The sequence below is a fragment of the Halichoerus grypus genome, chromosome 14 (genome assembly GCF_964656455.1).
Source record: "Halichoerus grypus chromosome 14, mHalGry1.hap1.1, whole genome shotgun sequence".
Taxonomy (NCBI): Eukaryota; Metazoa; Chordata; class Mammalia; order Carnivora; family Phocidae; genus Halichoerus; species Halichoerus grypus.
In genome coordinates this window covers 62,180,919-62,201,380 of record NC_135725.1, presented here as the reverse complement: position 1 = coordinate 62,201,380, position 20,462 = coordinate 62,180,919, and the positions used below count along the sequence as shown (strand labels likewise).

The window sequence follows — 20,462 nt, the reverse complement described above, 5'->3', positions numbered from 1 at the left end:
TAGGCCAAGGAGCCCAACGGGGCGTGGCATGAACTGTTTCCCAATGTGTTCATGGCTGTCCAGGAATGTACTGCAGGATCATTTAAGGGTCATGTTTTAAACTGTGCACAGTTCATCACAGTACACAGAGAGCATCTGTTGCAATGATCACGTGATTTTTATCTTTAATTCCACTAATGTGATGTACTACATTTATTCATTTGTGTATGTTGAACCATCCTTGCATCCCAGGGATAAAGGCCACTTGGTCATAGTGTATAATCTTTCTAATGTGTTCTTGAATTCAGTTTGCCAATATGTTGTTGAGAATTTTTGCCACTATATTCATCAGAGATATCAGTCTATAGTTTTCTGTTCTTATAGTGTCCTTATCTGGCTTTGGTCAGGCCCTCATGTTTCAATTTTTATTCAGTGTTTATTATTTTATTATATATGTTTCCAATAAACTACCTTGGGTCTATTGAGAGATGATGAGGAAAGATAACAAAGCGAATAATAGAAAAATTAATAAACCCTCTGGTAAGAGGAGGCCTGAGCTCCCTTCACCTGTCTCACAGGGCACAAGGCCTTGAACAAATGTTTAACTCTTGGTACCTTCATGGTCAACCCATCTGTTGCAGGCATATGAGGAGAACGTGTATGGTAGCAAATACCAGTGGATCATCCCGGGCTGGTATGAGCCTTCGTGGTGGGAGCAGGTGCGCACAGAAGCCAACTCATCCCGTTGTCTCCGGAAGAATCTGCTTGCTGCCATGGAGGGCTACATCGGCGTGGACTTCGAGCCCCTGAGCTCCAAGCAGATCAAGACCATCTCAGGAAAGGTCAGTGCCATGGTCTGCCCACTTCAGCCCCCAGGCCCATCTCTTTTGATCATCTTGTCTGATGATGTTGGTACCAAGTGCCCAGATCTTGTTCTGGCCTTTGCTGTGTGACTTTGAGCAAATCACTTGACCTCTCTGAGCCTGTTAAATGGGGCTAGCCAGACCTCTACTGCATGCCCCTCTAAGGAACTTGAGAATCAAATGAGGTAAGGGTGCTTTGTAAGCACAAAACACAGTGTCCATGTAAGCAGTGGAGCCATGATTTTCACAGCACCAGCTACAGGCCCAGTGTTTCAGACTTTGTCGGGCTTTCACTCCATGTACCTCGGACCTGGAATGTCATTTCTCAGGCTCACCGGTGCTCCTGTCAGCCTAGAGGAGAGGACAGACCCCCTCAAGTAGACTTTGGGAAACATGAGCTGTAGACCAGCCAGACTGGCTTGAACCCCATTTTGCCACTTACCAGCTGTGTGAACTTGAGCTTGAGTTGTCCAAGCCACGGATTCTTCATCTGTATAATAGGGTAGAAATACCCTCCTCTGGTGGCAGATTGTGCAATGTGACTGGCATGGTGCCCGGTCCCTCAGTGCTGTCATTCCTGGGAGCAGGACCTTGGACAGGGTGCTCCACATGTTCCCGTGGGCGTTACTAACCCCTGCCACCCCCCCCACCCCCCCACCCCCGCTTATCCCGGAGAGCTGCAAGAGGGCCAGGTAACATGGCATAGGTAAAAGTATTTCAGAAGTACACCGTTACCTGTCAGTGTAAATGTTATCAAGAATCAGGGGATGGTGGCCCGGGTGAACGAAGACGGTTCTATCTCGTAGTTCTAACCGCCAGCCAGTATCGAGGAGAGCGGTGCACACAATTCCCTTCTGTCTTCTCTGAGCTCAGATGGTTCCTTTCTCCACCCGACCCCAGTTCCACTGAAGGAATTAAACTTCATGGCAAAGCTATATAAAATTTTTGTATATAATTTTTTATCTATTATTTAATCTCAATCAGAGCCAGCTCTATAAGAATGATTTATTGATTTCTCAAAAAAAATGGCAAATCATGAGGACACATTTTGTAAACAACTCTTTAGATCATGCTGGCACCTGAGGGATGCTGGAAAAACACTCTGGCTAGAAAATGTTGGAAGAAATATATTCATGCAAAAATCAATGAGCATACAGAAAGTTTTCTGAGATGCTGAATAATGTGCAGAAAGAACTCATTTTATTTCAGTAAGTATTATTTTTAAAGATGTCAAAGTTTGTAGTTTATTAGCAGAAATTTGAGTCCAGGGACACCCTGGACTCTAATCTCAAAATAATGTAAAATTTGAGGAAAATACAAAAACTAAGAAAAAAAATTCCACGCCCGCAGACAGCATAACTGAACTGAGGACTTTAGGAGACCAAAGACAGAAATGATTACACGCAAAATCTGTGAGCGTAAGGGTCATAAGACACCATGAGAAGGGCCTTGAATGTCGTTCTAAGGAGCATGGATGTTACTGGGTGGGTGAGCAATGCACGGATATGAGCAGTACACGGGAATGTGTTTTGGGAAGTTCATTTTTTGCAGTATCTTTTAGAGGTAGTGCTCTGACTTTATAACATCTCCCAGGTCACTGACCTTCATTAATGGTTTTTATTTAGGACTGGTGCTGAGGCTGACCTCACCCCCATAACTCTGTGCCTGGGAATGGAACACTTTGTGGGTATTCCTGGGGTTGTTCACTTCACCCCACAGTGTGGGCGACCTACTCATTGGCCTCCCAGGATGGAACAGTGCCAGGCTCCTGGCATGGGGCAGCTTCCAAAATTCCAGGACACCCAGCCCCTGCCTCTGAGGTGTTTGAAGCAAGAGACAGCATTTCTTACATTATCCTGAGGTTACAAGATGATTGAAGTTACGCAAGAAAATCTGAGGCATCTGCCTCTTGAAATCAGAGTTTTAGGGCTCTCCTGCACATTATGTAGACCAACCTCCCATCAGATTCTCAGATCCTTCCAGTAGCAGAGGACTCACTACTTCTCCCTGAATTTCCCCCACTGGTCCCTCAGGGCCCACACAGGTCCTATGGGTGGTGACCATATCCCCAGCGACAATCCTTGTCCAAATTAAACAGCCCCAGTCCCTCCAGTTGTAATTCACATGCCTAGTGCAGAACCTAAGGGCAAAATTTAAGGCGATGCTAAAAACCTCAGTAATCAAGATGAAAAGTATTGTAATGCAATATTTTTTTAAAAACTCAAAATTAACACACACAAAAAAAATCCGTGATGAACAAAACGTCAACATTTTAAACAAAGGTAAGATTCACAGGACTGGGATTAGGGAGAACTAAGTGATTTAAGTCACACAATTGCAAGACTGGATCTTGTCTTTATTTAAAATGTTGACGTTTTGTTCATCATGGATTTTTTTTTTTTTTGCATTCGTTTTGATTTTTAAAAATACTGCCTTAAAATGTCATTTCTCTTGATTAATGAGGTATTTGGCTCCCTCTTCGTTTTCACACCTTGCTCGCCTTCCCCCCAGTCCTGGCCCTGAACAGGTTGTGTTTATCAAACTCCTTCCCCACTCAGCCCATCCTCTGTGCTTGTTGTTGAATGCTCTCTCCCTGGGGTGTGGGGCCCGCGGTTGAATAAAGCATTCCTATTTGTGGTCTGACCACAGCCAAGTTCCCCTACTCATCTCCAAGAATATATGGTCAAAGGAAGGTCTAGAGAGGTGGGAAATAGTTCTTGAATTTGAATTTGTGTTATACATGACTGCTGGGGACTGTGCTCAGTCTGGCACAGGCTGCTGAGCTGAGGCCTATATTTTGGGGTCCATCGGTGTCCATGAAGATAAGCAGACACTTGTAGAAGCAAGTCAGTAAGCTCTTGCCATCCATATTAGGGAAGCTAAGCAGCAGAAATGGGAAGGGTCATACCCAAGATCCTTGTAGTGGGTTGAATAGTGGCCCCTAAAAAGATAGGTCAATGTCCTAACCCTTGGAACCTGTGAACATGACCTTATTTGGGAAAAGCATCTTTGCAGATATAATTAATTTAGGGATCTTGAGATGAGGTCATCCTGGACTACCTGGGTAAACCCTAAATGCAATGGCGAGGGTCCTTAATAAGAGAAAGGCAAAGGGAGGTTTGCCACATGAAGGTGGTCATGTGACGGCGCAGGCAGAAACTGGAGTGATGCCACCACGAGAAAGAGAATGCCAAGGATAGCCGGCAGCCACCAGGAGCTAGGAGAGAAGCATGGGATGGATTCTCCCTCAGAGCCTCCAGAGGGAACCAGCCCTGCCGACACCTGAGTTTTGGACTCCCGGCCTCCAGAACTGGGAGAGAATAAACTTCTGTTGTTTCAAGCCACTCTGTTTGTGGAAATCTGCCATGGCAGCCCCAGGAAACTGATACAGTCACCCAGCAGGTCAGAGACAGCCCCAGGACCTGAAGCCAGGACAGCTTGTTCCCTACCCAGAGCCCCTTCCCCTCTGCCATGCTCTCCGCCCAAGACTTGTGACAAGCTTAGAACAGAATGCACCCAAATCAGCCCTTTCTGTCTCAGCCAGCCGCCACTAGTAGGTGGCATACAGCAGAGCATGGGTCTGGTGCTCAGGAGATCTGGCACAAATCCTGGCATTCCCACCAATTAATCTGCCTCCAACAGTTAGTCATTCTCCTCCCCCCCCACCCCCACCCCAGCCTCAGTTTCCCAACTGAAAAGGAGAGATTTGGACCAGATAACTCCTGGGTTCCTCTCACAGCTAAGTCCTCTGGCTCTGTGTAAATATGGTACTGGTTCTTACAGTGTGCTGTGTGACATGGCTGTAATGTCACTTAAACCTTGGGATCCCTGGGATAAAGGTGACTGCTAGTAGAGAAGGTTGTAGAATCAGGCAAAACAGTGGCCCCTCTTGGAATGTGTTCTCTGAGGTGTCCCCTCCCATACACCTGTTGCCAGTCAGGCCATCCCCAACTCTTTCACTGGCACCCAGGAGAGTTCTGGTAGGAGGAATAACAAGGCCTTGGTCTCCAGAGTACATTCATCAGTCTCTTCCTATTGGAATTTCCAATGATGAGACAAATTCAGACCTTCGGGCTTCCCCGAGCACATCCAGAGCTCAGTCTTCTGGAACCTCATGAGGACAGTCTCTGGGCACTTGCTTTGGCTCTACTCACTGAGACTCCCCATTACCTCTCCGCTCCCCCATAGGAACTCTTTGACATTGGTGATTTCCGTCGTCAGCTTTCCCTTTCCAAAGTCCCGTTAGGCTTGTTTCCATTGTGAGCCTTTACAACTCTGGCCAGGTTTCTCTGGTGATGGCTCAGCCTCTCTGGACATTTTTCCCATTCTCCTGCTGAGACAGCTGGACCAAGGCACCAGATGGAGATGTTCACAGAACCCTGGAATCACTGGGGACCTCAGAGGCCCCAATCCCCCATCAAATGCACAGGCTCATTCTTTGGAAGAGTTTTGTAATGTTTTCTGGCAAGAAGCTTCTGCAACCACCCGTGACTGTTGATTTAACAGTGCAGAAATGGAGGAAACACAAATCAAGTGAGTCCTTAGTGGAGAGCCAATGACCCAGGAAAAGCTGCACCCATCTCATCGTCACTGCCAAGTGAGCTCCCTGACAAAGAATGTGGAACTTCTGGGAAGCTCTGGGCTCTAAAGAGGAGGAAGGGAAGGGGCCGTGGAAAAGTAGGCGTGCTCCCTGGGGAGGTCATCCTTCACAAGGCCACTGCCTCTGCCTCCCACCTTCCCCACAAAGCTCCTGTTCCCCTTGCTTCCTCTGCCTCCCACCTTCCCCACAAAGCTCCTGTTCCCCTTGCTTCCCTAGGAATTCACTTCAATGGGGGACAGGTAGTGTAGCAGAGGAACATGGGCTCCGGAGGAAAGGTGTGGTAGCCTCTGGAGGGTCATAAGTAATAAGGGCACTGGCTAGATTTGAATTTTGGCCCCATCACTTCCCAACTAGGAGACTGAAAGATAGCTAGTTGTCCATACCGATATCCATAGCCCCCCAGTGTACCTCAGTAACACAACTCTGGTTTTTAAGTAGGTATGTTGCCACCCAGCTGAAAAGGGACATTTCCCAGCTTCCCATGTAGCTAGATATGGCCAGGATTCTAAGTCTGGCCAAGGAATATAAGTAGGAGTGTTATATGGGATTTCTGGAAGTCTCCTTTAAGGGGAGAGCTTGCCCTTCTTTTCCCTTCTCCTTTATGTTAGCTGGAATGTGGATGGGATGGTTAGAGTTCTGGCAGCCATCTTGGCTCAAGAAGTGACCGTGAGAAGGAAGCTTCATTCTAGGGTAGTGTTGCATACAGATAGGAGCTGGGTCCCTGATTACACTATGGAGCTGCCATGGCAGCCATGCACTGCCAACATATGGACATCTTTTACGTGAGAGAAAAATAAACCATCTCAAAGTCACTGATAATTTTTTTTCAGTTATATGCAGCTGAATTGGGTGACATAGTGATAGTGATACAATGACATTGGGCAAGTCATTTGACTTTTCTGAAATTGTTTCCTATCTACAATATTGGGGTAATAATACCTTTTATAAGATTTATAAGAATTAGATAAAGTAAAGTGGAGAAAAGTATCTTGCAGAGTGCCAAACACATAATAGGTGCTTGACAAATTGTGGTCTCTTCATTAGCACAGCAGCCTCAGAGCTGGGGAAAGGAGCAGTGAGTCAGTTTACACACACATATACACAAATCTGCTCTGGCTTGTTGTTGGGATTTTACTGAATTTGTAGGTTAATGCAGGAAAAATTGACTTAATAATATATGAACATGAATTTTGTATATCCCTGCATTTACCAAGGTCATTTTTAATTTCTCTCAGAAATGTTTTGTAATTTTCTGTATGGAATTCTTGCACATACTGTGTTTGGTTTATTTCTAGGTATTTGAGGTATTTTGGTGAATATATGTGCAAATTACTATTGGGTGCATACGTAGGGGTGGAATTTCTGAGTCACAGGGTATGCATATGTTCAGCTTTAGTAGACCCTGCCAAACAGATTTCTAAAGTGGTTGTACCAATTTACACACCCACCAGCAGTGATTGAGAGCTCCAGTTGGTTCACATGCTCACCAACATTTGGTATTGTCGGCTTTTTAATTTTAGCCAATCTAGTGGGTGTGTAGTGGTATTTCATTTGAGTTTTAATATACATTTCTCTGATGACTAATGAAGTCAAATATCTTTCCATATCTTTACTGGCCATTTTGATACCCTCTTTTACAAACTTCCTGTTCAAGTCTTTTGCCCATTTTTTCTACTTGGATTCTCCGCCTGTTTCTTATTGATTTGTAGTTCTTTTTAAATTCTGCATATGAATCCTTGGATGGTTATATGTATTATTTATATCTTCCCCCATTCTTGAACTTACGCCTTCACTTCCTTAATGATGTATTTTGGTGAACAGAAATTCTTAATTTTAATGTAGTCCAGTTTATTCATCTTCTTTATGATTAGTATATCTGTGTTCTATTTAAACATCTTTGCCTACCCACAATCATGAAAATATTTTCCTATCTTTTAGAAGTTTTTTTCCTTTTCACATTTAGATATAGAATCCACATGAAATTGATTTTATGTATGGTGTGAGGTAAGATCAAGATTCATTTTCTGCCCATATGGATAACCAGTTGATTCAGGACCACTTATTGAAAAGTCCATCATCCTCACCATCCACCCCCCCCCATGCTATAGTGACAACTTTGTCATAAATTAATCATTGTATATAATGTGGATCTGTTCCTGAACTTTCCATTCTCTTCCATTGGTCCATCTCCTTATCCATTAACCAATACCACTGTCTTAATAACTAAAACCTTATTATATAAGACCTGATACCTGGTCATGTAATCTTTCAACTTTGTTCTTCTTCTTTAAGATTTTCCTGGATGTTCCTGGCCCTGATGTCATTTTTCATTTAGATCTACTCACGTATTTACACTTTCTGTTACTTCTCATTCCTTCCTGCATTTCTGTTCTTCTGTTTATGACACTTTCATTCTGCCTGAAGAACTCCTCTTGGTCTTTCTTTTACTGCGGGTTGGCTAGAGACAAATTCTCTCAGTCTGGTTCTCTGAAATTTTCTTTCTTTTGTCTTTAATTTTGAGGTGTAGAATTCTAGATAGTCCATTATTTGTCTTCTGGCTTCCATTGTTTCTATTAAGTCAGGTCTTCTGAAGGTAATGCATCTTCCTTTCTCTAACTACTTTTAAGATTTTGTCTTTGCTTTGGTCTTCAGCAGTTTTACTATGCTGTACTAAAATGAGGCTTTCTTTGGGCTTATCTTGATTGTAGTTCACAGAGTTCATACAACTTCATGAATCTGTGGATTGATACGTGTTTGGAGAGATTCTAGCATAATATCCTTTTAAATATTGTTTCTGCCTATTCTTTCTTCCCTCACATTCCAAGACAACAATTATATATGTGAGACATTTTCAACATATTCCATATATCTTATGTTCATTTCTTATTTTCTACTCTTTTTTTCCCATCTGTGTTTCAGTCTGAATATTTATTAACTATTTACCACTACTACCCTTTCTTCTAGTTCACTAACCTACTTTCTGCTCTGTCTAATATGCTGCTTCATCCATCTATTGAGTTAATTTCAGTTGTTGTATTTTTCATTTTTAGACTCTTCATTTTATTCTCTCTCTTTTTTTTTTTTTCATAGCTTCCAGTTCTCTGGTAATATTCTGTATCTTTTCATCTATTTTTTTGAACACATAAATGTTCCTCTTTTAAAGTCATGTCTAATAACTTCAAGATTTGGATCATCTGTGAGTCTGTTTCTATTGTCTATTTTTCTTCTTTCCTTTATTCTTTCCTTCCTTATGCCCTTCCTTACTTTTTGCCTGCCTGCCTGCCTGCCTTTCTTCCTTCCTTCCTTCCTTTTCTCTTTTTATTATATGGTCCTATTTCCTGGTGTACCTGTTACATTTTATTAATATAATTGGAGATGAAAAAATATAGAGACTACAGATGGTGTTATATTTCTTCAGAGAAGATTTATTTCTCTTTAAGAAGGTAGCTAGACTAGGGGAAGATCACCTAATACAATCAAGAATTGAGATGATTCCAGTCTTGGTTTTATTTTTTTGTTTTTGTTTTAAAGATTTTATTTATTTATTTGACAGAGACAGACACAGCGAGAGAGGGAACACGAGCAGGGGGAGTGGGAGAGGGAGAGGGAGAAGCAGGCCTCCTGCTGAACAGGAAGCCTGATGCAGGGCTCCATCCCAGGACCCTGGGATCATGACCTGAGCCAAAGGCAGATGCCTAACAACTGAGCCACCCAGGCACCCCTTGGTTTTGGTTTTTATAGACCTGGTCTATTTTGGTTTGCTCTTACTCCTAGTGTTTGCCCTTCATTGTTATCAGCTGAAATCCTGGGGTGTTTACTGGCCCTGGAGTTCAACTTTTGTCTTCCCTGATACTGTGAGACTCCAAACACTTCTGTTTCATTTCTAAACCCCTCAGCCACTGCTTTTTCTTGGCTTCTCAGCCTCTTGCTTTATGCAGCTTAGTTATCATGAAATATTTCAAGTGCAAAGGCCAGTCTGAATACTGGGCTCACTTTTCTGTGCTGCTTTTTCCTCTAACACCTTGGTCCTACAAGCCTTGCTATCCTGATAACCCTGAACTATAGTTTTTTGTCTTGCCCTCCCTGTGGGACTCTGACCCAGTGCTTTGTTTTCTTGCAATTAACTTTCCTACCTACAAATCAGCAAATGCCTCCAGGGGAAACAGCAAAGATTGCTGGACTCTTCTCAAAGCATTCTCTTCTTTCCAGCATCTTGCTCCTCAAGTCCTAGATGTCCTGGTTGCTCTATGATGCCTTTGAATAGCTATTTTTATGTTTTATTCTGCTTCTCTGAATGTTCTTCATGGGAGCTTTGGTCTGATATAAGCCATTTCATCACCGTCAGAGTGGAAGTGTGAACTGAGACGATTTTGCTTCAAAGGTAGAAAACAGCACCCTGGGGACAGGGTAGCCTGCCGCTGCCTTCAGCTCTGAGGGGCTGTTACGCATAAGAGGGAACAGACATGTTTAGCGCAGCTCCACAAGGAGACACTGCGTGCAGAGTACAGGTCATAGGGAGGTGCTGCAGATGCTGCATCCAGAACACAGATCTCCTAGACGGCAAGCACTCCTTAAGCGGAAGCTCTTTCTGAAGAGAGGGTGAGCTTCTCAGCCCTGGAGGAGTCTAAGATGGAGCTCAGCAAACATCTAGAAGTTACTATTGAGAAGATCCAATAATCAGATTGTAGGAGGGACTTAATCAGTGGTAACCGATTTGTATATTCTTGAGATCTTAGAAGGTTGAGAGAAATACAGATTCTGAAATTATCCCATAGACATACTGAATCAAAATGTAGGGCTCTGGCGTCTGCATTTAACAAGGTCCCCAGGCGATCTGCAGACTGGGGTACAGGAACAAGGAGACTAAATAACCCCCCCTAGTGTACCTCCCAAATGAGACTCTGGGATTCCAAAATCCCACAGGGGATGCTAGAGAGAAACTCTGCCAGTTTTGCCACTCTGGGGATGGCAGCTGGAGATGTGGAAGGGGATGGGTTCTTCACCTTCTGCCGTCTTCTGTCCATGAGGCTCCTCTCTCCCTGAAAGCAGGACTCTGCTTGGTTCTGTTGGAATGACAGACCCATAAGGTTTAGTCACATTGTGGGTTAGCAAGCTTGTGTGGGCTAGCCTGGGAGCCTAACCACTATTTATAACATAGTTTCTGTGGAAAAATATGTTCCAAGTTCCAACAACTGCCTTTCAAAAATATGCTGGAGCACAACCTATCAGTAATTGGGACTATCTATATAAAGTTATTTGCTCAGAAACTTTTAGCATCTCATGATAAACCTGACCTCAGAGAATGAGTAATTAATCAGCCTTCAGTGTCAGCTCTACAATGGAAGAAATTCTTCTGCCCTGAATAATCAGAGGCCTGCTTGAAGAACAACTACTACTTTTTCTCAGACAATTGTGAGAGTGTTTCTTCCTGCTGTCATTGTTTTGCCCAAGGGAGATCGGTGCTGGCTTCACCTGGGAAGTGATGCATGGCCTGGGATATAATGTGGTGGCAATGACTTCAACTCAGTGCTTTGCTAAGACAGTGAGAATGAGGTCACCTTGCCGGGCTTAGCTACACCTGTCCCATTCCAAGGACTCTTCCCACAGAAATGAGGTCAACAGCCATATTTCCATTGTTCTCCCCCTACCTCCTGTCCCCCACCCCCTGGGTGAAGAACAGTGTTAAGAGAAAGATGTGGATTTATAAGTACACATGTAAAAAGTATACATAGGGGCTTGTGTTCGCTCCAAGGTCAAACTGAATAAATGATATGATTTTGTTCCCCCTACGGTCTCCACAAAAATGACCCCAGTAAACGACATTAAGGAAGTTAAAAGATTATACTCATTTATCCCTTGGTGAGACCACACTGAGAATGTTTGCCTCAGGTCTGGGCCCCTGACTTTAAAAGGGTCATAGAAACCTTGAAGGATGACCCAGTGGCATGTTCTGGGTAGGGAAGAGGTCTGGAAACATCATCTGAATATAATTATTAGGTTGAAAAAACAGGACTCCAATACAGACACCAGCAGCCCTCGATGCTTTTGTATTAATCAGAGAAAGCTCACAGGAGCAAAATCCAGGAGAGAAGTCAAAGGGGCCTCAGAACTTTTATACTTAAAGAATTAGAGAAAACAAATTCAAGTAATTTGTAATACTTTTAACATAGCCAATAGCTAAATTAATAACCGGAAATAGACCCAAATCATCTTTAAAAATCAAAGAAAATATAGTCAAATAGTAAAAGATGGAAAAATAATAAGAATGCACTTAAACAAAACATTGACAGGTGTGACTATCATCATAACATTATGGTAGAAAAAAGAAAAGCATCTAAGAAATAAAAATTGCCTATCAGTACTTGAAAGGAGCTCACTCTACTCATTAGTCAGAGAGATGCAAATTAAAATTAAAAGGGGATGCACTTTTTTTTCTTAACCTAACAAACTGAAGATTTTTAACATTGTAATAGCTATTATTGTCAAGGATGCAGGGAAATGGGTACTTTCCTACCCAGGGGGATTTTAATTTCTCATATTTGGGGAGACTATCTCGGCCCAGATATGGATGAATCGTGTTTAAGTTTGTTATACTCTTTGCCTCAGCAATTATACTTCTGGGAATTTATTCTGAAAAAAATAAGTACCAGTATGTGTTCAGAAAATTTAGATACAAGGATGCTTTTTGTAGTCCTATAATTGGGACAAATTCAAAACAGCCTAAATGTCCAATAATTGGAGATTGGTTAAGGAAGTAAGGTAGGGCGTGCGTGCACCAGAGAACTGTTGGCCCCCTCAGCACAAATGTCAACGCAACCTGGGCTCCTCGGGGCATCCTGGGTGGCCGGGTCCGGTCAGCCACCTCTACTGTTAGTAACAGTGGGTGACATTTGTGGTGCACCAGCATGTCCTGGACACTGGGCTGGGCACTTTGCACGCGTCATGTCACTGAATCCGCATGGCCACCCAGCAAGGGAGGACACAGAGACCTGGAGGAGGTAAGACCTCGCCCCAGGTCACACTTAGCAAACCACAGAGCCAAAGCTGGAGGGCAGGCTTGCCTGCTTCCAGATCCTCTGTCCTTACCACTGTGCCAGGCTCCTACCTATGTTGCCAAGAGGAAACTTCCAGATCACCTGATCCCACCTCCTCATTTTTCAGATGGAGAAATTGAGGCTTGGGAAGGATCTCTGTAGGTATCGCCGTGGGTTCTGGTGATACCTCAGTGATCAAGACAGAAAACATCTTGACCCCATGGAGCTTAATTCTAGTTGTGGGAGGGAGGGGAGGAGGAGGGAGGGCTGGAACAACAGACAATGGGCAAACAGACGCATAAGTAGGAAAGTTGCAGGCAGTGAAAAGTGCAGTTAAGAAGATCAAACCAGTGGATAGAGAATGCCTGGGGTGAGGGGTTTTTAGAAAGGGTGGGTCAGGGAAGCCACCCCTGAGAAGTGACAAGTGTTGACATTTGAATGCGGAGAATATCATGCAACGAGCTGGGGAAGCTTTCTGGCAGAGGAAACAGCTGGTGCAAAAGCCCTGAGGTACGAACAAACTTGATGTGATCAAAGGACCCAAGAGGTCTAAGGGAGAGAGTGCGCCTCATAAGGGACCCCGCATGCTCCGCGGGGAGGAGGGAGGAGGGTGGAGAGCTGAGAGCGGGAGGGTGGAGGGTATGAGGGACAGTGAGGAGCTGCTAAAGGCCCTGAGTGAGGCTAGAGACAGAGACAGTGCTGCCTCCTTGAGGAACCCTTGGATTTAGGAGCTTCTGCTGTGTGTTTTGAGTGATGAACAAATGTGATGGCTGGACATGACACATTTCCAAGGAAAACTGTCAACAGGGATAAGACCTGAGTCATCCAGTGGGAGCTGAAGCAAAGAAGGAGGGAGCGCTATTGCTGGGAGACCAGCATTCCCGGTTGGCCAGGCAGAATTCCTCACCTACAGGGTCCACAATTGGAGGCACTTGGCTGTCCCCAGGCACGTGTGAGTGAACCAAGGGCAAGAGACTCACCCGGGCTCCAGCCACGAGACCCAGCCCTCGAGGGCTCAGCCTCACCACCCTTCTTGGGCACTAGACCTGGCCCCAAATAACTCGGGGTAGTTTTCAAAAAACAATTATGCCCTCAGAAGTCAATAAGGAATGAAGGAGCAGAGATGGAATGGGACCAGTGTAATTACACACACACACACACACACACACAAGCTGTGTGACCTTAGGCAAGTCTCTGGACCTCTCTGTGCCTCAGGCTGCAGGTGGAGGGAGCATGTGTGGCCATCTCTACGAGCCGTTCCCAATATAAACTGACAATGAGTCAATGGTTTCTACATGTGATTTGTTCCCAAAGAGATTTTTTCCGAAGACTAAGCCATGGGCTCTGATGACATTTCTGGCAGAGGAGTTCAGAAGTGACTTGAGAGGCCCATGGAAAGGTTGAGGGTGATGGGTTTCCCTGGGGTGGCATCCCTTTGGATGTGTAAGCCTCAGCAACTGGAGTAAAAAGGTTTTCATGACTTTATGGCTACAATCAGAATGTTAATATCACCAATGAAATTCTTTTATGAAATTCAGTTCAGTGGGAGGAAAAAAATGCTTTTTTACAAAATGCTGAATTATTCACAGACCTTGCTGTATTACAGAAGAGGAAAGAGGAGGGGCACATTATAGGGTCAGGCAGGCCTCGCTCTAGGCAGGCCTCGCTCGGGCCCGGGGGCTCAGAATCCACAAGCCATTGGGACATACCCCCCACCCCCGAGCCTCCACCCCCTCCCTCCTACATCACACCCTGAATGCCCCGCCCAAACAGCTGGAACCACAGAGCCAGGGAGCCTCTTGCCAGGGCCGGCCCTCCTGAGGCTGAGCTGCACTTCTGGGGTAGTTAAAGGTCTCTGATGTTGGAAGGGGAGGAGGTGTGGACCGAGCTTGGCTGGGCTGCAGGGGTGGGCCCCACGGCAAGGCCGGCTCCCCCTATGCCTCTGTGTCCCGCCTGAAGCTCGGAGGAGCCCCGGAATGCTGAATTCAAACTTGCCCTTCCAGATCATTAGGAAGGTATATTCATTATGATGGGGAGATGGAAAATATTTTATCGAGCAGTTTATTTGCTGGTCTGTAACTTAAATATTTAGGAACATAGGGAACGTGGTCCTCCACTGGTACTATAGCTCCAGGCCGGGCAAATACCACAGGGAGGCCCGCTGCGGGTGCATTATCCCTTCACCCTAGCCTTGCAAGACAGCCAGGGTGCAAGTTTCAGCCTTGCAACTCACTGGCCGTGTCATCCTGGGCAAGTCAACTTCCCTGAATCAGTTTTCCCATCCGTAAAATGGGGACAATAATAGTCCCCACTGTATGAGGTCGTTGTGCGGATTAAATGAGACAATGGCCTCAAAGAGGCTGGCACCGGGCCTGGCCCGCAGTAAGCACTGGAGAGGGTCCGTTCTTGGCACCGCGTGCCTGATGTCCCTGCTGGCTATAACTTGGTGTCCCCCCACCCGCCCCGTTTTACAGACGCCACAGCAGTATGAGAGAGAGTACAACAACAAGCGGTCAGGCGTGGGGCCCAGCAAGTTCCACGGGTACGCCTACGATGGCATCTGGGTTATCGCCAAGACGCTGCAGAGGGCCATGGAGACGCTGCACGCCAGCAGCCGGCACCAGCGGATCCAGGATTTCAACTACACGGACCACACACTGGGCAGGATCATCCTCAATGCCATGAATGAGACCAACTTCTTCGGGGTCACGGTGAGTCCCACGCCCCAGACTGTGCTTTCCTTCGTGCCCCTTGGAGATGTACAAGGCAAGAGGGACTGAGTCACATGCCTCTGAGACGAGGTCCCTTTTCTCCGATCATTGAAATAACTTCCCATGGGTTGTAGGATTGCCCGGCTGCCGAAATGAGGGACAGGTTCAGTGATGCTCTCTGACAGGCTGGGAAGATGCCTCTCTATAGCTCACGGATTACAAAGGGCGTAGTGAGTTGACTGTACACAGAGCAGTTGAAATTCACCAGGTGGGGGATGGGGTAGCAAGAGCTCTGGACCCAAAGTCGGGTTCAAATCCTGGGTCTTTCGAGGTACCGTCTCCGAACCATAGAGTTTTCATTCCCGAAATGGAAATAGTACCTACCTCATGAGGTAGGTATAAAGATTGACCATTATAAAGTAAGAACTGCTAATATTTGTTGAGCAGGCTACTTGCTCTGAGCCTCAAGTTTCTCCTCCGGGAGATGAGGATAATAATATACGTCTCGCAATGATAATAATTGCTAACGTTTCTGTAATGTTTATTATGGGCTACAAAGTTCACTAAGCACTTCAGATAGGTTAGATGCAATAATGTATGCCCGATGCTAGGCCCATGCTAGGGTTGTTAGTGTTAATAATGATCTCATTGCACCCATATGCCATCCATAGGAAGTAGATGCTGTTATTATTACCATTAGAGGTGAGGAACATGGGGTGCAGAGCATTTAAGTTCTACAGCCAACCAGAAGTAGAACTGGGATTTGAACCTGGGTGTAGCTCTTAATTGCTGCATTATACCACCTTCTGGTAGTGGACGTAAGTGGCAGTTAGTCATGTCTCATAATGATGTATTTGTTACTGACTCTGCTCTCAGAAAATAAATAAGGGAAATTTGCCTAAAGAATAGGTTAAAATGGCTAAACTCCTGTCTTGTGTTCTAACTTAAAGAGCCATTTAGAGAATCAGTCTGTCTCGGGGTAGTAAGAAGAATAGACAAGATGAGTTGATTGGTGTATTTCTTAAACGTTCATACTCCTTTGTGTGCGCGCTCGGGCTTGCTGGTTGTTGGTCTGGTAGCCAGGGTGGTGCGGGTAGCGAGGGTGTAGACAATGATGTGGATGCCGAGTGAATAAGATGGGCTCCCTGTGCTGGAGCCCGCGGTCCAAGTACAGGGGCGAGAGCTGGACACAGATGATAATAAAAATTAAAAGGGTTCGGCACCATGGGAGAAAGCGTATGAGCCCAGAGGGGTTTCTGGGACCATGGATGAGAAAGTCAGGGAGCTTTCTGGGGGAGGTAGCACTGGTGCTGTGCCTTAGGCTTGCAGAGAGGGGGCCGGCAGTCTGGCCAGATGGAGCGTGGTGAGCGAGGGAGATATGCGTGAGTGTGTGCAGGGACAATTACTTTGTTGGGATAATTGGAAAGGAGGAGGATGAGGCTGGGAAGGTGAGTTGGGGCCCACTTCTGCAGGAACAAGCTGAGGAGGCTGGCCTTCAGCTTACAGGCCACTGATTTTCAAAGTGCGCTTTGACCAGCAGCACCCTGCGCGCTGGTTAGAAATGCACATTCTCCAGCCCAACCCCGGATGCAGTGAAGCAGAGTCTTGGGTGGGGGCCCCCCTGCAACCGACCCTCCAGGTGGTGCTAATGCGCACTGGAGTTTGAGCGTCGCTGCTGGGGGGCAGGGGAAGCTGTGAGGCTTGCTGAAAACAAGGCGATCTCCAAAATCCCAGACTAGAGCCACTCTGGACCCAACAGCTCTTGGCCTCTGTTCCCACGGTTCAGACGTCAAGGCTCTGAATAGTTACGGGCAATACCCGTGTTTATAGCGCAGCCTGGATTCAGACGGTAAACTTGGGTGGCTTTCAAAAATTTGGTTTCAAAAAAAACTTTTTATCCTCAGATCCTCTTATAAAATCTCACGTGGTGCTGGTATATAATACAGATTAGAGAGAAGCCTCTCAGTTGAAAGGAGGAGGAGCCCAGGGCCCTGCTTGTTCGGCCTCCCTTCCTGCAGCCCCTGAGGACCCCCTCCCAGCCCCCCGCCCCCAGAATGGCCCCACAGGTACCCCAGAGGTCCTCCCTTTTCTGGTACAAACACAGACTGAGCCTCAGAGAGGGTGGGACTCGCCTGTTCCACCAGGAGCACTGTGGCAGAGCTGTCTGAAAATGTGGGTACACTTCTGCCACACTTTGTTTCTTATTTAATAGAAGGAATCCATAGTATCTCCAGCTGGAACAGCTGGATAGAGAGCTACAGAATCTAGGAAGCGTTTGGCACCCCTCCTCATCCTAGCACTCGGCATTTTGCCCAGATGCCTGATGTTTCTTAGTGGGAGATCATTTATAACCACTTCCAAGTGCTCCCTTTCATCTAAGCCAAATAACACATAATCCCCACTTGATGAGCAATTAGATAAGACCGCCTCAACACTCTACATGGCTTGAAGATGAGTTTCTTTTTAATGAGAAATTCCTTGACACACATTTACGCCCGCTCTGGTTTGTAATTCCTAACTCCGCGAATGTCAGGATTGAAAGCGCTCTTTAAAATCCTCAAGTTCAGCCCCCTCGTGTTGTAGATGAGTATCTGAGGTCCAGAGACGGAGCTTGGAAAGTCCCACGGAGGGATGGTTTGGCAGAGCCAGGATGGTGGCTCAGTTGGGTCCTGTCCCCACCACCCCCGGTGCCACCTCCTTTCCCTTCTCATCTTGCACGGTCCCCTTTACTGGAGAAAGGGATTACAATAGGGACACAGTTCTGCACTATTTTTTCCCCTTCGTCCTGATCCCCTTTGTCTCATATTAATATGTGCTTGTCACGGGGCCGCAGACAGGTTTCATTAAAATTGTCTTCTGATCAGAGAAGAAAGGATGTTTTCTGACAAAATAAAAAGTGTCTCTGTGGTCCAAGGAGACCACAGAAGGCCAAGTTCAGCCATAAATAAAGAGTTGGAAAGGAAAGGAACAGGAGGCGGAAATAAATTGCAGCATTTTCTATTTGCTGAAGGTTTTCATTATACGGCACACGTGGTGTCCATTTTTCCACTCTCAGGCAGGCACTTTATTCTGGGTCACCCTCATTCAGCATGTTTACTATACGGAAAATCGTTTAAACACATTAAATTAATTATATCCGTGACTCAGTTTCAATTGATTCAGTGTGCACATTCTGGTCTGGGAGCCGGGCCTGTGGTTCCTGGTTGGCATGCTAAAGTAGAGATTTCTTCCATTTCTTCCATGCGTCCTAAATGGGAACTCTGGCGTTAGCTTGGGGCCCAGCTCTGTTTTACCTTCTTAGGAGCCCTCCTCCCAGCTACCCTTCTCAGGGAACACTGGGATGTGGATTCTGTGTCCCCACCTGCACACTGATGGCCTGGGGGGTCCCGCCTGCCTCTGATTCCCTGAGTGTGCTGTTCTGAGTTTTGGTCCTGTTATTATCTCTTACCTCTCTATGGTCTGCAAATCTCAGAATGCTTCCCCATGTGGAAACTTCTCTTCTGCCAAATGTGTGAACAGAAACTCAGGCTGGAGTTGGCTATTTAAGGTATCAAAAGCCCAGAGCATTCTGAGAATCCCAGCTCAGCAGGTTTCCTCTAGGGCAACATTCCTAACCTTCTAGATGTATGAGAAGCTCCCAGGGAACTTCCTTAAAAATTCTGATTTCCCAGCCCCACCCAGAACTTCTGATCCAATGGCTTTGTGGTAGGACCAAGGAATTCACATTATTAACAAGTAGTCCTGGTGATTCTCAGATAGTAACCCTGAGAATTGCTTGGGGCTCTGATGGATGTGCCCCCACATATATGTGCCCACGCATGCACACACACTTTTTGATTTTAAACCTGTCAGAGATGTATTTGTTCCTACATTTATTCACTCCTGTAGTAGCCCCTGGGCTGGGTGCTGGGAGCTGGAAGCATGGAAAGGACTAATGGTATGATCCCTCCCTTACGAATTCCCTGCCCAGTGGGGGATATAGACAAGTAGATGAATAATGGCTGGTCACTATCTAAGGTCTGTCCAAGGCCCTTGGAGGGAGGATTCCATTCAGCTTATGGGAGTAAAGACCAGAGGGCTGTCCTCAATTTTCCTGCAGTTCAGTAAGCAGAACTCCATGTATGGATAATTGCGAGGTGCCCATGCTCTGCGTTCTCACACTGCCATGTGTTGGGTAGCAAGGATGCAATGCTGGGCTCCTCCATGCCCAGGACTGATGGTGATATACTGCGATTTAACAGACGCCCTCTAATTAGGTGTTCCTACCAAGGATTTACTAAATTCATCGACCAGCTTATATCCATAACTCTTCAAAACATGCTTGGGAACATGTGCTAAGTATCCAAGTAAAAATCAAAGCCTTCATTTTCTTTGGGTGATCACTTTTTTTAAAGATTTTATTTATTTGAGAGAAAGAGAGAGAGAGAGCATGAGCCAGGGGAGAGGCAGAGGGAGAAGCAGACTCCCCACTGATCAGGGAGCCCGACTGGGGACTTGATTCCAGGACCTTGAGATCATGACCTGAGCTGAAGGCAGACACTTAACCGACTGAGCCACCCAGGTGCCCCAGGTGATCACTTTTTAATTTTTTCCAGTTTCCAGTCTCTTAAAACAAGGATGACATACCAGATCTCAAGTGGACAAATCCTCTAGGCATGTCACCCTAGGATATGATGGCTCTAACTCACAGTATACCCCCTTTAGTAAATGTTCCTTCTGATTTGTCTCTTAAAATGACATCATATTTACTTCCTGGTACCTAGGATGGAGGCTAAATTAATATAATCTCATTGTATTTTTCCTGGAAAGTTACTGAGGGTATGCACCAAGTTTGCTTGGGGCCTATGAGGCTTTCAAGAGCATTTGGCCATGCAGAAACTGAAAGAAGCTCCTGGGGAGTATCTTTGATTATAAGAAGAGGGCCCATTCTCTCTAAACTATTTCCTGTGATTGCCTCCTCACTCCCCATGGACGGACCTAATGTAGAAGCAATCCAAAGTTCCTCCAAATAATAGCCCCATTCTTCATCGTCTGCCCAGCCTCTCAACCACCTATGGGTCTGGACATCTCGGTGTAACATCTGTCGGGGGAGGCCAGCAGCCTCAGCTTCGGGCGTGTCACGTCTAATGGCGGTTATGTCTAAATGGTCACACCGAGGAGATGACAAAGAACAACAGATGGTGATTTGCAGAGTTTATTGATCTATTTGCTTTTGTTGCTGGTGAACAGGAATCCAGCCTTCGCTGGTGTGTCCCTTAAACTTCAAATCATTATG

The 20,462-nt window shown here is 45.7% G+C and overlaps 1 protein-coding gene across 2 annotated transcripts in view; it reads left to right on the top strand.

The window, feature by feature from the left end:
* GABBR2 (gamma-aminobutyric acid type B receptor subunit 2) overlaps positions 1-20,462 on the top strand; it is a 341,289-nt gene that overhangs the window by 189,821 nt on the left and 131,006 nt on the right. For both annotated transcript variants that reach the window (XM_078061504.1, XM_036074158.2), the window contains exons 6-7: positions 621-821; positions 14,951-15,187. In XM_078061504.1, the coding sequence (XP_077917630.1) occupies positions 621-821; positions 14,951-15,187 (438 nt within the window). The remainder of the gene's footprint in view (positions 1-620; positions 822-14,950; positions 15,188-20,462) is intronic.